Raw genomic sequence first — 17,777 nt, 5'->3', positions numbered from 1 at the left:
TAAAATGTAAAAATCAGTTTAAACTTATTGGAAAAGAGAGCTCTCCGATTTCATCAAAAACATCATAATTTGTGTTCCGAAGATGAACGAAGGTCTTACGTGTTTGGAACGACATGAGGGTGAGTAATTAATGACAGAATTTTCATTTTGGTGTGAACTAACCCTTTAAGATACCAGCACAATAACACACTCAGTAAAATATCATCTAATTATGGTTATCGATAAAATCACAGAAAATATCCAGATATTATTTGTGTTGATATCGCACACCCCTAGTGCAAGCTGAGCTGTTTCAGACCTGGTGACGTCGAGGGCCCGCTGAACTTTGGCCTGAACGGAGCCCAGAAGATCGGCCCCCATTTTCTTCAGCAGCTGCGTGAGCAGAATGAAGAGCCAGTCCTGAAGATCCTCTCGGTGCAACGTGATGAAGTCCACCAGCGTCTCCAGGAACATGCTGAACACCTGACAAACACACAGGGAGATGTGTTTTAGTATCACACTCACACACAACTTCATCTGAACTCAATGTTTTAATTGTTGGTTCATGTCTTTGGCCGCTGCTTCTTTTCGAACGCAACAGCACATTCTGTATGAACCAGAATAAAATTAATTAATTGATATTTAATGCATTAAAATAAAAATAATAAACTGAAAAAATGTAAATACATTTAAAATATATTTAAAAAATGATTTTATTTCAGGTATTTTATTAGTGCTGTCAAATGCTTAATCGCATCCAAAATAAGAGTTTTTGTTCACATAATATATGTATGTGTACTGTGTTTATTTATTATGTATATAAATATTATATATACATATATTATTATATTATATATGCACATACAGTATATATTTTGAAAATATTTACATGTACAGTGGTGTGAAAAAGTGTTGGCCCCCTTCCTGATTTATTTTTTTTTTTGGCATGTTTGTCACACTTTAATGTTTCAGATCATCAAACAAATTAAACAAATAATCAAAGATAACACAAGTAAACACAACATGCAGTTTTTGAATTAAGTTTTTTATTATTAAGGGAAAACAAAATCCAAACCTACATGGCCCTGTGTGAAAAAGTGCTTGGAACATGGAACAGTGGTGAACCTTCCCAGGAGTGGCCGGCCGACCAAAATTACCCCAAGAGCGCAGCGACGACTCATCCAAGAGGTCACAGAAGACCCCACAACAACATCTAAAGAACTGCAGGCCTCTCTTGCCTCAGTTAAGGTCAGTGTTCATGACTCCACCATAAGAAAGAGACTAGGCAAAAATGGCCTGCATGGCAAAGTTCGAAGACGAAAACCGCTGCTGAGCAAAAAGAACATAAAGGAAGATGTGTGTCCCATTACATCTGGCGTAAACGTAACACAGCATTTCAGAAAAAGAACATCATACCAACAGTAAAATATGGTGGTGGTAGTGTGATGGTCTGGGGCTGTTTTGCTGCTTCAGGACCTGGAAGACTTGCTGTGATAAATGAACCATGAATTCAGCTGTCTACCAAAAAATCCTGAAGGACAATGTCCAGCCATCTGTTCATGACCTCAAGCTGAAGAGAACTTGGGTTCTGCAGCAGGACAATGATCCAAAACACACCAGCAAATCCACCTCTGAATGGCTAAAGAGAAACAAAATGAAGACTTTGGAGTGGCCTAGTCAAAGTCCTGACCTGAATCCTATTGAGATGCTGTGGCATGACCTTAAAAAGGCGGTTCATGCTCGAAAACCCTCCAATGTGGCTGAATTACAACAATTCTGCCAAGATGAGTGGGCTGTAATTCCTCCACAGCGCTGTAACAGACTCATTGCAAGTTATGGCAAACGCTTGATTGCAGTTGTTGCTGCTAAGGGTAGCCCAACCAGTTATTAGGTTTAGGGGGCAAGCACTTTTTCACACAGGGCCATGTGGGTTTGGATTCTGTTTTCACTTCATAATAAAAAACTTCATTCAAAAACTGCATGTTGAGTTTACTTGTGTTATCTTTGATTAATATTTAAATTTGTTTGATGATCTGAAACAGTAAAGTGTGACAAACATACAAAAAAAAAAAAAAAAAAAATCAGGAAGGGGCCAATACTTTTTCACACCACTGTATGTATTTATCTTCCAATAATTTACATGTAAATATTTTTAATATATAAACATAAAATTTTTCCTTAAATATATACATGCAATATATAATATATATATATATACACATAATAAATATAAACAGTACACTCATATGACATGTAAACAAAAACTTTTATTTTGGATACGATTAATCGCAATTAATCATTTGACAGCACTAGTATTTTTATTTTCATATTTTTAAGCTGAAGTACTGCAATAATTCAAAATAAACATGAAATAAAAAATATTATTTAATTTTTTTTACATTTAATTACATTTTAATTTTCAACTTTATAGAGATCTAAACACACACACACACACATATATACTGTACACACACATACACTGTTAGTATAATTTAGTATAATTTAAAACAATTTTAAAAATATAACAAAATATACAAATCATATAATATAATATAATGACCTTTATAAACTTTATTATTATAACATTATTTTATTTCAGCACGTTGACAAGGCAATATTTCTCATTTAGCTTTACATGATGTATTAAAATAACTAAAACAAACTAAAAACGAATAAAACTATAAAGACGTTTAAAAAAATTATAAACAACAACATTACTAAAACTTGAACCAAAAAAAAAAAAAAAAAAAAAATTTAAACTGAAAACACAAAAATAAAACCAATTAAAATAGATTTTAAAAACTATAATAGTATCTCAAAGGTACTAAAATAACACTCGTGTGAGCGGCCCCAAGTTTTTAAAATGTATTTGTTTGCCAAGATTTTCAGGTTTGAAACACTTACTCTCTGATGCATCGGCCCAAAGCAACACCAGAACATAAAACAGAACAAAAGTCATCAGCATTAGAAGTCAAAACAAACATAAACATTATTTAATGAAACTGTGAATGAATGAATGAAAATGATGAAAGGTCACCTTGCTGTGAGGATCTGCAAACATCCGGGTGAAGATCTCACACAGTCTCTTCAGCTCCACACGACTGAAACACACAGACATCACATCAGTTCAGATTCATACTTCACTTTCTAAGCAAAAAACACAATCATATTGTTCACATCAAAATCGAAAAACTTCAAATGGGATTATCATCAGAAATAAATAAAAAAGCACTTCTAAAGTGATATTTAATGTCAAACTAAATTATACTAAATTTATATATACATTGAAATGATCAAACTAAATAATTAAGAAGGTGTAGAGATATAGAAATTTGGACTGATATTAGTAATTTAATTATTAAAAAAAAATGTTTTTTTTATTAAAATTAAAATATTGAAAAAATAAATAAAATTATATACACACACATATATATATATACATACATATATGTGTGTGTGTGTATATATGTATATATATATATATATATTTTTTTTTTTTTTTTTTCTGTTCTTAGTAACCAGTGTAGTTAATGCTGCATGGTACCTGAGGACTCTTAGTAATTTATTTATTAATAAAATGTTTTAGTAAAATTAAAACAATTTATATTTTTATCAAATTTAAATAATCAAACTAAATAATTAAAAAGGTGCACATATTTAGAGATGTGGACTGATATTAGTAATTAAATTTTTTTAATAAAATAATTTTAATAAAATGTTCATAAGTAAATAAATATATATAATTTTTATTTTATATTGGAGTAACCAGTGTAGTAGATGCCGGATGTACCTGAAGACTCTTCATACATTTTGTTTAATAAAATTAAAAGAATACAGATTACTAATTTTTTTACTTACTGTAAATTATCAAACTAAATAATATATAATAAACAGATATAAATATTTTGGCTGATGTTAGTAATTTATTTTCTTAAAAGTATTTTTTTTTTTATTAAATGTAATGAAATATTACAAGAAATATATAAAATTATTAGTGCTGTCAAACGATTAATCGCATCCAAAATAAACGTTTTTGTTTACATAATATATGTGTGTACTGTGTTTATTTATTATGTATATATAAATGCACACACATACAGTATATTTTGAAAATATTTACATGTATATATATTTATATTTTATATTATACTGTATATAATATATAAACAACATATATGCATGCATGTGTGTGTATTTATATATAATTAATAAATATACACAGTACACACTCATATATTATGCAAACAAAAACTTTTATTTTGGATGCGATTAATCGTTTGACAGCACTACAAATTCTTATTCTTATTCTTATTAAAAAATCTCTTTCGCGGTGTAGTTGATGTCTGTACCTGAGCACTCTTTGGCTCTTCAGCAGGTTCTGGAGTCCCAGCAGCCCCTCTTTCCTCTCGGACCAGTTGGAGCTGGCACAGTGGTTCAGGATCTCGGCCACGTCCTCCGTCTGACGCAGGTAATGCGGGGCGGCACCGTTACGCGAGCTGAAGGAGCGCTCGGAGCAGGCGCTGGACGCGTCGCTGTTAGCGTCGTCATCCGAATACATGCTGGGAGATTCATACCGCCGGCGCATCGGCCTCCGCTGCAGCACATAAACCACACACACGTCTGTCAAATATTACTCAGATTACGCCACGATGCATGCAGCACTAATCTAACACAAAAGAGACATGCAAAGGATTGACGGTCATGGATGTTTCTGAAAAATTACACTGTCAAAAGTTTTTGAACAGTAAGATTTTTAATGTTTTTTACAGAAGGTTTTTCTGCTCACCAAGCCTGCATTTATTTGATCCAAAGTACAGCAAAAGCAGTAATATTGTGAAATATTTTTACTATTTAAAATAACTGCTTTCCATTTGAATATATTTTATTTAATTCTGTGATTTCAAAGCTGAAAAGTTCATTTCCAGCATCATTACTCCAGTCTTCAGTGTCACATGATCATTCTAATATACTGATTTACTGTTTAAGATTTGTTTATTAATTACCTTTATTTAACCAGGAAGAAACTCATTGAGATTAAAAATCTCTTGTACAACCATACATACATACATAAACAAAATACACAAAAATAATAATAACATAAAACAACTGAAAAAGTAAATCCACAATGCATAACACATCAGGCAAAACATCTACAGCTAGATGTGGCTGCCTCCAAGTCAGCCAACATCCTCTTAAAAGCGACCAATGAGAACAGCTTATTAAGTTTCATGGATTGCAAATATAGAACATTAATTTCTTTATCATTTTAGGAACAAGTCTGCGTACATTCACATGAAAGAAACCAAGACCAGACCTTTCTTTAAAATCTGCTGGGGTGTTAAAGCCTATAGAGGTGTCTGGGCCTGGGTTTGGCTGCACATTTCCTGACATCAACAGCAATAAAGCAACTAAATATTTTAGCTTAAGTGATTTCTTGTACGATTCATTGCTTCTCCGACCAAAATTGGAGTCTTGAAGCACACAAGAGATAGTTGTCACATAACGTTATGATACTAGACAGACAGACCAGAGGGGAAAAATAGGGGCAGAGGAAATGACGCGACATTAAGTGAACAGCCAAATGCGCACGTGCCTTTAACTGATTCACACGTTATTGGGAGCACTGGACTGGAGTAGCCATGACCCCAGGAATAAATAAGGAAGGACAAAGAAAAAATCAAACAGAGAGAGGCAAGAAGCAACCACGTCTTTCTCTCCATGCCCGTCGCAAAAAAAAAAAAAAGATGATCCAGTACGGGTTATCCGCTTCTCCGCAGCGACCGATGATATTGCGTGTCGTCACTCGTAAACAGGAATCCCGGCGAGTGAAGCAATGCTGATTTGTATTATTATTATTATCAATATTTAAAACAGTTGAGCACATTTTTTCAGGATTTTTGGATGAATAGAAAGATCCAAAGATCAGCATTTATCTTTACAGCATTATTCAAAAGCTTGGAGTCAGTATAATAATTTTTTTTTTTTTCAGACTTTTCAGATAAACTTTTATTTAGCAAGGAAGCATTAAATTGATCAAAAGTGATGATAAAGTCATTTATAATGTTACAAAAGATTTATATTTCAGATAAATGTTTTTCTTCTTACCTTTTTATTCATCAAAGAAACCTGAAAAAATTATATTCAGCCGTTTTCAACATAATAATAATACTAAATGTTTTTTGAGCAGCAAGTTAGTATATTACAATGATTTCTGAGGGATCATGTAACTGGAGTAATAATGCTGAAAATTCAGCTTTGAAATCACAGTTATATTTTAAAATATATTAAAATTATTTTAAATATTTTTATATGCTATTAAATAATATTACTAATTATTAACAGTGACAGTAAAGACGTTTATGTTACAAAAGTTTCCATTTCAAATAAATGCTGTACTTTTGAACTTTCTATTCATCTGTGAATCCTGAAAAATAAAATATATCACAGTTTCCACAAAAATATTGTGCAGCTCATCTGTTTCCAACATTGATAATAATCAGAAGTAAATCAGTATATTATTATGATTTCTGAAGATCATGTGACACTGAAGACTGGATAATGATGCAGAAAATACAGCTGCAGATCACAGAAATACATTACATTTTAACACATTCACATAGAAAACAGAAATTTTAAATTGTAATAATATTTCACAATTTTTACTGTATATTTGACCAAATAAATGCAGCCTTGGTGAGCAGAAGAGACTTCTTTTAAAAACATTTTTAAAAATCTTACCGACCCCAAACTTATGATCGCAAGCAAAAATAAATAAATAAATACATAAATACATACATACATTATATATATATTTTTAGAGAAAATTAAGGCTATTTTAAGACTTTTTTGCATTAGGACATTGTTTTCATGCCAATTAAAACACGTTGAAATATTCTCATCTCACTTTTTATCCTATATTATACGTTTGTATGACATCCCACAGACATGATTGTATTATTAAAGAAATGATGGTGAAGATTTTGAGAGAGAAAACACTCAATCAGGTGTCCATAAATCAACTACCTTAGTCCTGGAGTCTCCTAAAAGCTGCAGGGTTTCCAGACAAACGCAGAGGGAAAGTAAAGACAAAGACATCAGGAATATGATGACGGATGATAATCAGACTGGAGATGGAGGACATGATTCTCACCAGAGCGTCTGCCACGGCCGCCTCCACCTCTGTGCCCGTGTTCAAGATCCGCATGGCCTGATGGATGAGACCGAACCGATCTGACAGAGACAGAGAGAGATCAGTAACCACACTTCAATGTTCAGAATAACAAAACAGAGTCGCTGCATGCTTTTCATTCATCAGCATCACAGCACACAACCGCACAAACACAGACTGATCTGACTGAAAACATGCAAGACAACAATACAGACATGTAAGAAAACAAATCAAGAAATTACAGAAAACGCAAGAAGTCAAAATAAAACAGTAAAAGTTTCAAAATTAAACACAAATATGCAACGGAGCCCAACAGTCTGAAATAATGCTGAAAATGTATGATTTAAATTTAAATGATTAATGATTCAAATCTGGAAATAAACCAAGTTTTAGGATTTTGAATGAATGCATGAATTACATGAATAAATAAACTAATACAGAGCGAATGCATACATATTAAAATATTTAAGTAAAACTAAAAACATTTGGCACTCCTTAACTGAAATAAAATATTGATTTTAAAAAATATATATTTTAACAAAATAATTTCTAATTTTTAATTAGCTTAACGTGATGTACTAAAATAATTATATTTAAAAAGGAAATAAAAATGAATAAAAACTACTATAAGTAAAAATAATAAAAATGACAAAAACAAAAAAATTACTAAATATTTTTACTAAAATGACAATAGAAGATATAAAATAAAAAATAATTCAAAATATTACTAAAAACTGATACTGATCTGTATATGAATATAATCAGAATGAATGAATAAATGTCAAATGGACAAGAAATCTCTTTCTGTCTGATTCTGAGGATTATGTTCGTGTGTTATTCAACTTGTGATTCAATTGCTAAGCTGATAACAATTTATTTATTTCTTTTTTATTATTATATTAGAAAAGTACAAAATATAAATTAATACACTTTTGGACCCCACTGTATATTAAAATTGTATGATAGCAAATTTATTTTCACAAAAATAAAAACTTGACATAATATTCCATTAAAAATAAAATAAAATACACTAACATGCATGCTTACACTTTGACAAGGCTGCAAGTAGATTTTGGAAAAGGCAGAAATAACACACTTCTGCCAATAATCTCAAAATCTCCAAACTTCAGCTGATTAACTGGCCTTTCCAGTATTATGACATCAATGCAATAAAAAAAAACACATTTCACAATAAAAAAGAAAGCACAAAAATACATCAAGCATAAATGAAACAAAAAGATACAAAGGTGCAAAATAACCATCCAGTTCACATCCAGGGAAACTGAGCTGGTGTTAAAGCTTCACTAGTGACAGTGAATGCAGAGCTGGTCTCTGGCGCCACCGTGTGTTTGAGCTCATCTGGTGAGTCTACACCTGCTAAAGCTCGCTCTAAACCTGGATGTGACTGACAGATACACTTCTGAACAGCTTCAGCAGGAGCCCTGTTAAAAACACGGATGATCTGGAATCTGGTGCCGTGACCCGGACTTGTGCGATCACCTGTCTGCAGGACGTCGCCGCCCGTCAGCGCGCTGGTGGAGCGAGAGTGTCTGTGGGACGCTGGGAAGGATCAGGTCACACACATTTCAGAAACAAAACTGCATTTTTCTAGTGACACATTACAGTTTATTCATATATGAAATGAACTGGGCCAATTTTAGAGTTTGAGGAAGGACTGGATGACAGATTTAGCCCGCAATATAAAATTAGGCAACACTGTGAATATAGCAATCATTTTAATAGCCTTTCAATTTGGCCACCAAGTTCAAAATGTTTATGAAGTCTCCATGTGATAGATTTCTTATGTATTAAGATGCAGTAAATATACAAGTAGATAACATAATGCTGTTGTTTTATGTGTTGTTATTGGTGCATTAAAATGAAAATGATCAAATATTCTGACACCATTTCAGAACAAGTGCATAAATAATAACCAGGTTTATTATAGTTAACTAAACCTAAAACCATTAAAAAAAACATTTTTGCTACTTGAAATAAATATGAAAAGAAATAAAACATAAAAATTATAATTTGCCATATTAATAATAGTGATAATAATGATTAATAATAATTCAATTCAACTTTCCCTTTAAAAAAAAATCATATAAAATATGTCAAATATACAAATAATAATATAATATATTACTACTATTATTTATATTCAAATTCAACCTTTAAGAAAGTTATAAAAAGGACTAAATGAATAAAAATATACAAATAATGTAATGTAATATGATTTTATTTCAGCTAGTTGACTAGTCATTATCTAAACTTGATGTATTAAAATAACTGAAATTTTACTAAAAATTAATAAAACCTATATAGACATTTAAAAACTAATAAATATGAAAACACACAAAATTAATTAAAAATACAAATTAAAACTATAATAGTATATCAGTGATTACACTGCTATTGACCTGTATATGAATATCATCAAAACAAAGGCAGAAAAATGTTAGCATATATATTTTTAGTCATATTATTCAATCCTAATGTTTCATGGGAAATTAAAGGTGAAACAAAAACTTTTAAATCCAAACTCCTCAAAGCTGCAGTGTGAGTAAAGACATGCGCAGGAGTCTGGTCTGGTCTGGTTTTGGTCTCTTACCCAGCGGACTGAACCCTCGAGCCGGGCTGGTGTCTCTGCTGCTCTCTCGACTCGTGTCACGACTACAGCCCTGACTCATGCTGGGCCGCGGGATACGACTGCCCCGCACTGACACACACACACACACACACACACACACACACACACACACACACACACACACGCAGCAGGAGTCAGCAGAGGAGAAACATGCAGGTAGAATGAGACCGTGAGGAAGACATGACAGCAGAAATATTAATAGATCAGATGGCGAAGTGCAGCTTAAAACATGATATTAAAATTCAACTTCTTTTAAGACAATCATAAAAATATGACAAAAAATTAAAATATACAAGTAATAATTAATTATAATAATAAAACAAAAATACAAATGATAATATTAAATAAATTAGTAGTAGTATCTAAATTCAACTTTCCCTTTCAAAACATAATAAAAATGACAAAAAATAAATACAAACATACAAATAATAATAATAATTATAATAACTATTGTTATTAGAAGTAGTAGTTGTATATTTTGTTATATTTTTAAACATGCACTTTTATTTTGAAATGAACAAACAAACAAAACTAATAGAAAAAATTCAACCAAATGTAATGAACTATAGAGAACAGAACAATCAAATAACAAAACAATAGTCTTCAGATGTGAAGTGTAGCTTAAAACATATTTAAATTCAACTTCCCCTTTCAAGATAATCATAAAAATGTGACATAACGTTTATAAAAATAATATTATAATAATATAAAATAATATATATAATATAATAATGATTTAAATCCAAATTCCTCATCTTAATGACAAAATGTATATAATATAACATAATAAATATAATATAATATGCTCAATCAAACATAATGAACAACAGTCAAATGAAAAAGAATAACAAAGTTTTCAGCTCAGTTACAAACAATTGCATGTAAAGAAGAACACACTTTGAGTTTATCTGCAGTAAATGATGCTCATAGATGTCCACCACAACGACATTGACATGAAGACAAACAGAGAGAAGAACGACTGCAGCTGTGAGACGTATCGACTGGATCACATGAATGACAGTGACATGCAGCGCTGCTCACATTGATCACAGACTGCACTGGGTCACATGGATAATAGGCCGGTCAGTGCTTACTAGATTATGCACAGTTGTAACCCACTTACAGAGCATTTGGCTGCTCATTCACTTCATAACTAAAGAAAAAGCAAGCATACTGTGTGATGAGCAGGAGATCATTGTAGGAGATCATTTGTCATGCAGACTTCAGTGTTCAAAGGGCCCCTATTATGCCACTTTTTACAAGGTGTAATATAAGTCTCAGGTGTCCCCAGAATGTGTCTGTGAAGTTTCAGCTCAAAATACCCAACAGATCATTTATTATATCATTTTGAAAATGCCTATTTTGAGTGGAAGCAAAAACAGGCTGTTTTCGTGCGTGTCTCTTTAAATGCAAATGAGCTGCTGCTCCCCGCCCACTTTTCCAGAACAGGGCTGTGCCTTTACTTCTCGTACCTCAGATACTCTGATAAAAACATCTGTTTGGTTTTGATTATCATGTCTATCGCGCTGAAATCATGCGTTTTAAAGCCATAGTGTAAACCTCTGATATAGGGTTTTCTGAGCGCACACACACAGAAAGCGGCTGTCACATGTGAGCACTAAACTAAGTTCTCTTTCATGTCTTATTGCGCTTAAACTGTTAAATACACACAAGTTTATGTTAAAAACATGTTACACAGTCGGTTATGTCTGTGAAGGTAAACAGCTGGGAAAGAAATCGCATGTTTATATTAGATCTGTGTATTACGTGGCAGCAGCGTAATATGTAGTATTATACTGCTAGCTATACTATACTGCTGTCTAAGCTGTTAATATGAGGCAAGCGATTAATAAAAACTCAAAATCGCTCTTGACTAGTGTTGATTTTGTTAACGAAAACTATGAGACTAAAATGTATTCAAAAAATAAAAACTTTAACAAAAACCCCTTTTTATTTTCGTCAAAAAAAGGAGACAAAATGTTATTGCGGATTGCTTTACACTCCTCTACTACGCAAGCTTTCATAAGTGCGGTTGCCAGATATCAAGAGTTTAAATCCCCGAATCAGAGCTTCATTGTTACAAGGATACATTTTCTGTTTCGCTTATTTGTTTGCAATCTGGCAACCACGTGCTCGCTCCTCATTGCGGATGCGCTGCCGCCAATGATCTGAAAACAGCGACAAACAAGCCGCTCTGTGTTCTGTCATGAGATCGCGACTATATTGTTTGCGACGTTGGTTGCTGAACAAATGCACTTACTCAACCGCTGAACACTACTCTTGACTGAATAACTTCTATAGCTTTAATAAGAAGACATTCCTAACTTGAATGCTGCTTTTAAATGCTCTAGCGTGAAGATAAGCATGGCAGACTGTGTGCGGCTCACTCAGGGCGGGGCTTCTGCTAATAAGGCGGTGTCAGTCAGTGGCTGTGGGCGGGGCCTAAACAATGTGATGTCACACTGCTCAGAGAATCAAAACGGCAGGTCTAACGAGATGGATTTGGTTTAATAGAGATTTAAAAATAAGCAGAGGGTGGATTTTTATCATTGTAGGTATTTACATCCAAACACCATGTAAAAGTGGATTTTGCACAATAGCAGCCCTTTAAATATTCAACACAAAGGTGTAAATGTCTTACCGTCTCGCGCGCGGCTGGGGCTCGTCTCTCGGCTGCAGCCTTGACTGCGCGGGATCTTACTGCGTTTGTCCGACGGCGCTCCAGCGGATCTGGCGGATCGAGGGATTCTCATGGAAGAGCGAGCCAAGAGCTTCCCAGGTGAACTAGAGCGGCTGCCCGCTGTAACACAGATACACTTAACTTAAACGGTGTTCTGTGACTTGATTTAATGTCAGTGTTACTGTAAATGCTGTATAAGTGTAGAGTACATCAATACAAGCGGATGGGAGCAGCCCATGCATCGGACACATAAACAGAGGCTGTGTAAGGCAGAGACGTCCACTCGTTCATTGATAAATGGAGAAAACATAACACTTATTATAGCAAGCTTCTGTAAAGTTTATCATTATATTATGAATATTTTTAAGAGATTATTTTACATAATAGCATTTGTTTACAAAATAGGCTTTGTTTTTACAGACAGAAAATGTGCTTTTTGCATGATTTGAACTTCAGGATCACAATAAATGTTGGCATTGTTATTGTTATTCCTGATGAGTTATTGAGATTATTATATTTTCAACAAACAAAATTTGGTCTTTCTCACTTCAAACAGACGGAGTTGAATGCACAAAGCTGGAAACAGTGTTATTTTAATATTATTTATATATACTCTTTTATATCTATTAGAGTTTCTTATTAACATTTTGAATTGGCTTTTTTAATTTTTAGTAATTTTGTTATGTTCTTTTGTCTTTTTTATTAGTTTTTAAGAAAAACTTCTGAACAGTTTTAACATTGTTAAAATAAAATAAAAATATCTGAAAATCAGTTTCAGCTTAATTTTTTACTAACTATCATATTTATTAATTTAAATTTTTTTAAATATTGCTAAACAAAAAAATTTAATTACATTTTTTAAATTATTTTTCAGTTTTAGCTTAATTTGATTAATTGTGTTATGTGATTGTCATTTTTATTAGCTTTCATTTTTAAAAATATTTTTTACATTTAAAATTTTTTACATTATTTTTCAGTTTTAGCTTAATTTTAATTATGTTATGTGCTTTTGTCATTTTTATTTATTTTTTACATAATATTTTTGGTTTTAGCTTAATTTTTAGTAAATGTGTTTTCTTTTAATATTTCTATAGTTTTATTTTATTTAATTTTTTTTTTTTTTCATTTTTAGAAAAAAAAATTTACACAACTACTTTATTGTCAGTTTTGTTAATTTTTTATATTTCTAAATAATTTTAATTTATTTTTAAAACATTATTTTACATTCCAGTTTTAGTTTTATCTCATTTAGTAATTTTCATACTTCAACTTATTTCATTTAGTTGCAAAGCATTATTAAAACATTTTTAATACATTTTTGTTATTTAATATTTATATTTTTAGTTTAGTTTAGCTTTATTTCAATTAACAAATACATTTTTAATAGTTTTAGTAGAAGTTAATGATTACTATACTGGCTGGAAATAACTAACCAAGCACGCTACCAAGATGGACACAGAGTGAACTGACTCGCCTTGACAAAAACAGAGACATGACAGCAAAAATCATATTAATAACACATCCGGAATCAATGGCAGCAGTACAGTGGATCATGCTTTCTTGACGGGACGCATGCAGACGTCAATCCGTGTTTTACTCCATACCGTGAGTTTTACCCCCCACCGGATTAGCCGATCTGGATCCTTGACGCAGGACAGTGAAGAGAAACTACATTACCCATGAGTCCATGCATCAGCATGAACTACGGCTGATATAAAGCATGCTGATGTTTATGATGAAGCACAGGAAGAGAAATGGAGTTCATATCTCTTTATTAAAAGGGATGTCAACCAAAAACACACAAGAGCCACATTATACTGGAGAATAATGTATATTACACTGCAGCCAATGATATTACAGCATACTGTACATCTCTTGATCAAGGTTTATCATTTGTTTAAAGGGACAGTTCACCGTAAAATGAAAACACTGCCATCATTTACTCACCTAAAGACGAAAAATTAATATTTGCAATAAAATCAGACATGAAAGTCCTTTTTTTTTTTTGGTGAACTATCCCTTTAATTGTCTCTATAATATTTCTATAATTTCTGTGTAAAGATATTTGATTGACAAGCATAAATCCTGATCGAGGACAGCTGAACAGGATGATGTAACCAAAAACTCACGTTGTGATTGGGACACAGCTTTGGCTCGGCTCCGCCCCCTACTGTCAGTCACAGAAGCTCCGCCCCCAGCTGCAGTCTCTGAACTCTGTCGTCTTGTTCGCACACGACCTGCAGAAGGACAGAGAAAAAATACAGAACCGTAAAATTATAGATGAACGCAAAAATCATTTCAGTAACTAAAAAAACATTTATTTTCATATTTTTTAATAACTTTTTTTTATGCATTCATATTTTTAATATATAAAAGTTAAATATAAATATCTGATTAAAAACTACAAGAATGTTTTTTAATAGTTTAAGCTATTAGTATGAATATTACTAACTGAAGTAAAACAAATTGAAATATAAATTTAAGAATATCTAAAAAAAAAGTAACAAAAATTACAAAAGCACATAAAATGACTAAAATTTTAACTGAAAACAAAGATAAAACTGAATAATTTAAATAAAGCTGAAATAAAATATAGATATTGCTGCCTTTGCAACAATATGCTGAAGTACAAAAATTACTAACTGAAATAAAGTAAAACTGAAACAAATTAAAATTATTTTAGAAATATAAAAACTACTAATAAAAATGACAAAATCACATAAAATGACATCAGTATTTACTCTGATTACTGTTCTCCACCGCTCTAAACATGTAAGTGTGGGTTGTTTTACCCAGAGAGGCGTAGGAACCGGGCGGCAGTGCCGCGGCTGAGCTGAAGGGGGCGGTAGCGGCAACAGCAGGCATTCGTGATTTGGCACTAGCCGCGGCGTTAACGTCCACATCGCTACGCGATCGCTGGAGAGAGCCGGACGAAGAGGATGCGCGAGAACTCACAACTTTAGCTAAGAGAAAACCAGAGAAGAAAAACCAGTTTATGCAAAGTATTTAATAAAACTCTAGTATCAGCATAAACATACATCTATGGAAACCCGTTTCCGCACCTGAATAAAAAATTTAAAAAGTAATTGTCTGTTAAAAAGTAACTCGCAATTGCATGCTATAAAGTCAGAATTGTGAGATATAAACATAATTCTGATGAAAAAAAATCTGAATTGCGAGATAAAGTCAGTTTCTCAGAATTGCGATGTGACATCTCACAATTATGAGTTTTTTCACTATTGCGAGTTTATGCTATGCAATTGCGAGAAAAAAAGTCAGAATTGTGAGATCAAAAGTTGCAATTACCTTTTTAATTTTTTATTCAGTGGTGAAAACGGGCTTCCATATACATCTACACTGCTATTTTATAAAATAATTTTCTTTATAAGAAAAAAACTTCTCACTTTTGCTCAAGCTGCTCCCGACAGGTGTTTTAGCAGACAGAGGCCGACTACGAGACACAGTAAGAGTGTGAAAACACAAAGATTGGAGAGTGAAAGCTCATTCACACACTAAGGAGTCTGAATTGAGAGCGTTTCTCACTTGAGGCTCTCCTGCGAGCTGGAGGACGAGCGGTCGGACTGCGGCAGAGACATGATGCTGTCGGAGCTCTTCAGGTGAGACTGCAGTGCTTTCTGATAGGTCAGTTCCAGCGCCTGAAACAGATGCTCCGCCTCCTTATTGAAGTGGGCGTGGAAACCCCAGTAACATCTACAAAACATGCATTCAGATTACTGCGGCTCGTCAACATCATCTCACTGTAATAAACTCAATGCTCAAGTTATCAACATATAAATGGCCATATTGATATCACCCAATATTTGTTTATTCTATTAGCATCAGTGCAATTAGGCTGATATTAGAGCGGTGTTTTTTTTCCAAGGCTACATAGTTGTTAGCGCTAAACATTTATCCAGTAATGTAACTATTCTACATTGTAATCAAGGTTATTGTTAACTAAAACTAAAACCATAGAAATACATTTTAATTGCATGAATAAAATAAACATTATCTCAAATTTAAAAAAAGGGCTGTCAATGCAACATTTACATTTTTTTTAGTTTAAGTTGAAGTACTAAAATAATTCACATTTACATAGAAATAAATATTAATTTATATATAAAATGTAGCTATGATGCTAAAATAATGCTGATTGTGATCATTTGATGCCTGAATTTTTCCCAAAATCAGCTCATTTAGGTCTGAGTATATATTGAGTAAAATGTCTATATCATTGAATCCCTTCTGTGTTGAGATGATTTGTATATCAACAATCAAGTTATTAAACACAAACACAGAATCACTCACTTCCTAGCGACTGATCTGGCCTCAGAGTCGGCATCATGAACTCCTTTCTTAACGGTTTCCATCAATACAGCGATGTGCCTGAGGAGACGAAAGGATAAAAACTGTGAGTCCATTCAGCGGCTCTGCCAAACTCCACCACAGCAGAACATGAGCTGGAATCAATCAATCGGCTGAAACCCGATTCTCCATCCATTAACCGGGAAGTGCTGGCGAAGGCGAGGTGACATTGCCATGGCCAACATGCGTGGGTTCATCAAGGACGTCAGCCTGATTCTGAGTGTGTATGCGCTCATGAAGACCTGATCTCATCTGTGAGAGCCTTTCTGAGATCAGACATGGACACTAGATCCTCTCCTGAGGATCCAGACTGTCGCTGTGTCATCAGGTTTCATAAATGGAGCTTTCCATCTGCTCAAAGTCAAGAGTGAAGCCACTCTGAAACTGTCAAGCTACTTAAAGCAGTTCACCCAAAAATCATCCTCAGGCCATCCGAGATGTAGATGGGTTTGTTTCTTCATCAGGTTTGTAGAAATGTGTCTCTGCATCAGTGTCTCAGTAATGGATGTGAATGGGTGCCGTCAGAATGAGAGTCCAAACAGCTGATAAAAACATCACAATAATCCACACCACTCCAGTCCATCAGTTAACATCTGGAGAAGACAAAAGCTGAAACAAATCCATCATTAAGATGTTTTTAACTCAAATCAGAGTCCATAATCCATAATAACGCTTCCTGAAAAAGTGCATCTCCTGTTGTATCTCACATCAAAATCCAGCCAAATATTTGCTTAGATTAAACAGTGCTTGATCTGTGCAGATTTCTCTCCTGATTCAGACCAAAACACTTTTTCACTGGAGGAAGCGGTATTGTGGACACATATTTTAGTAAAAAAAAAAAAAAAAAACGTTTTGATGGATTTATTTTTTTTGTCTTCTCCAGATGTTAACTGATGGACTGGAGTGGTGTGGATTATTGTGATGTTTTTATCAGC

General features: G+C 33.1%; 1 protein-coding gene across 3 annotated transcripts in view; it reads right to left on the bottom strand.

Annotated features, from left to right (window-relative positions):
* LOC306857172 (CLIP-associating protein 1-B-like) overlaps positions 1–17,777 on the bottom strand; it is a 56,502-nt gene that overhangs the window by 17,957 nt on the left and 20,768 nt on the right. For 2 of the 3 annotated variants that reach the window (XM_079396922.1, XM_079396923.1), the window contains 12 exons: positions 16,786–16,863; positions 16,021–16,188; positions 15,882–15,928; positions 15,270–15,440; positions 14,607–14,714; positions 14,082–14,120; positions 12,439–12,597; positions 7,130–7,209; positions 7,003–7,026; positions 4,329–4,573; positions 3,017–3,080; positions 299–462 (listed from right to left, as the gene is read on the bottom strand). In XM_079396922.1, the coding sequence (XP_079253048.1) occupies positions 299–462; positions 3,017–3,080; positions 4,329–4,573; positions 7,003–7,026; positions 7,130–7,209; positions 12,439–12,597; positions 14,082–14,120; positions 14,607–14,714; positions 15,270–15,440; positions 15,882–15,928; positions 16,021–16,188; positions 16,786–16,863 (1,347 nt within the window). The remainder of the gene's footprint in view (positions 1–298; positions 463–3,016; positions 3,081–4,328; positions 4,574–7,002; positions 7,027–7,129; positions 7,210–12,438; positions 12,598–14,081; positions 14,121–14,606; positions 14,715–15,269; positions 15,441–15,881; positions 15,929–16,020; positions 16,189–16,785; positions 16,864–17,777) is intronic. The other variant, XM_079396924.1, reaches the window with a different exon arrangement.

The sequence above is a fragment of the Barbus barbus genome (assembly GCF_936440315.1).
Source record: "Barbus barbus genome assembly, chromosome: 37".
Lineage (NCBI taxonomy): Eukaryota > Metazoa > Chordata > Actinopteri > Cypriniformes > Cyprinidae > Barbus > Barbus barbus.
Note: the sequence above shows the minus strand (reverse complement) of the source record. Positions and strands in the feature narration are given on the sequence as shown.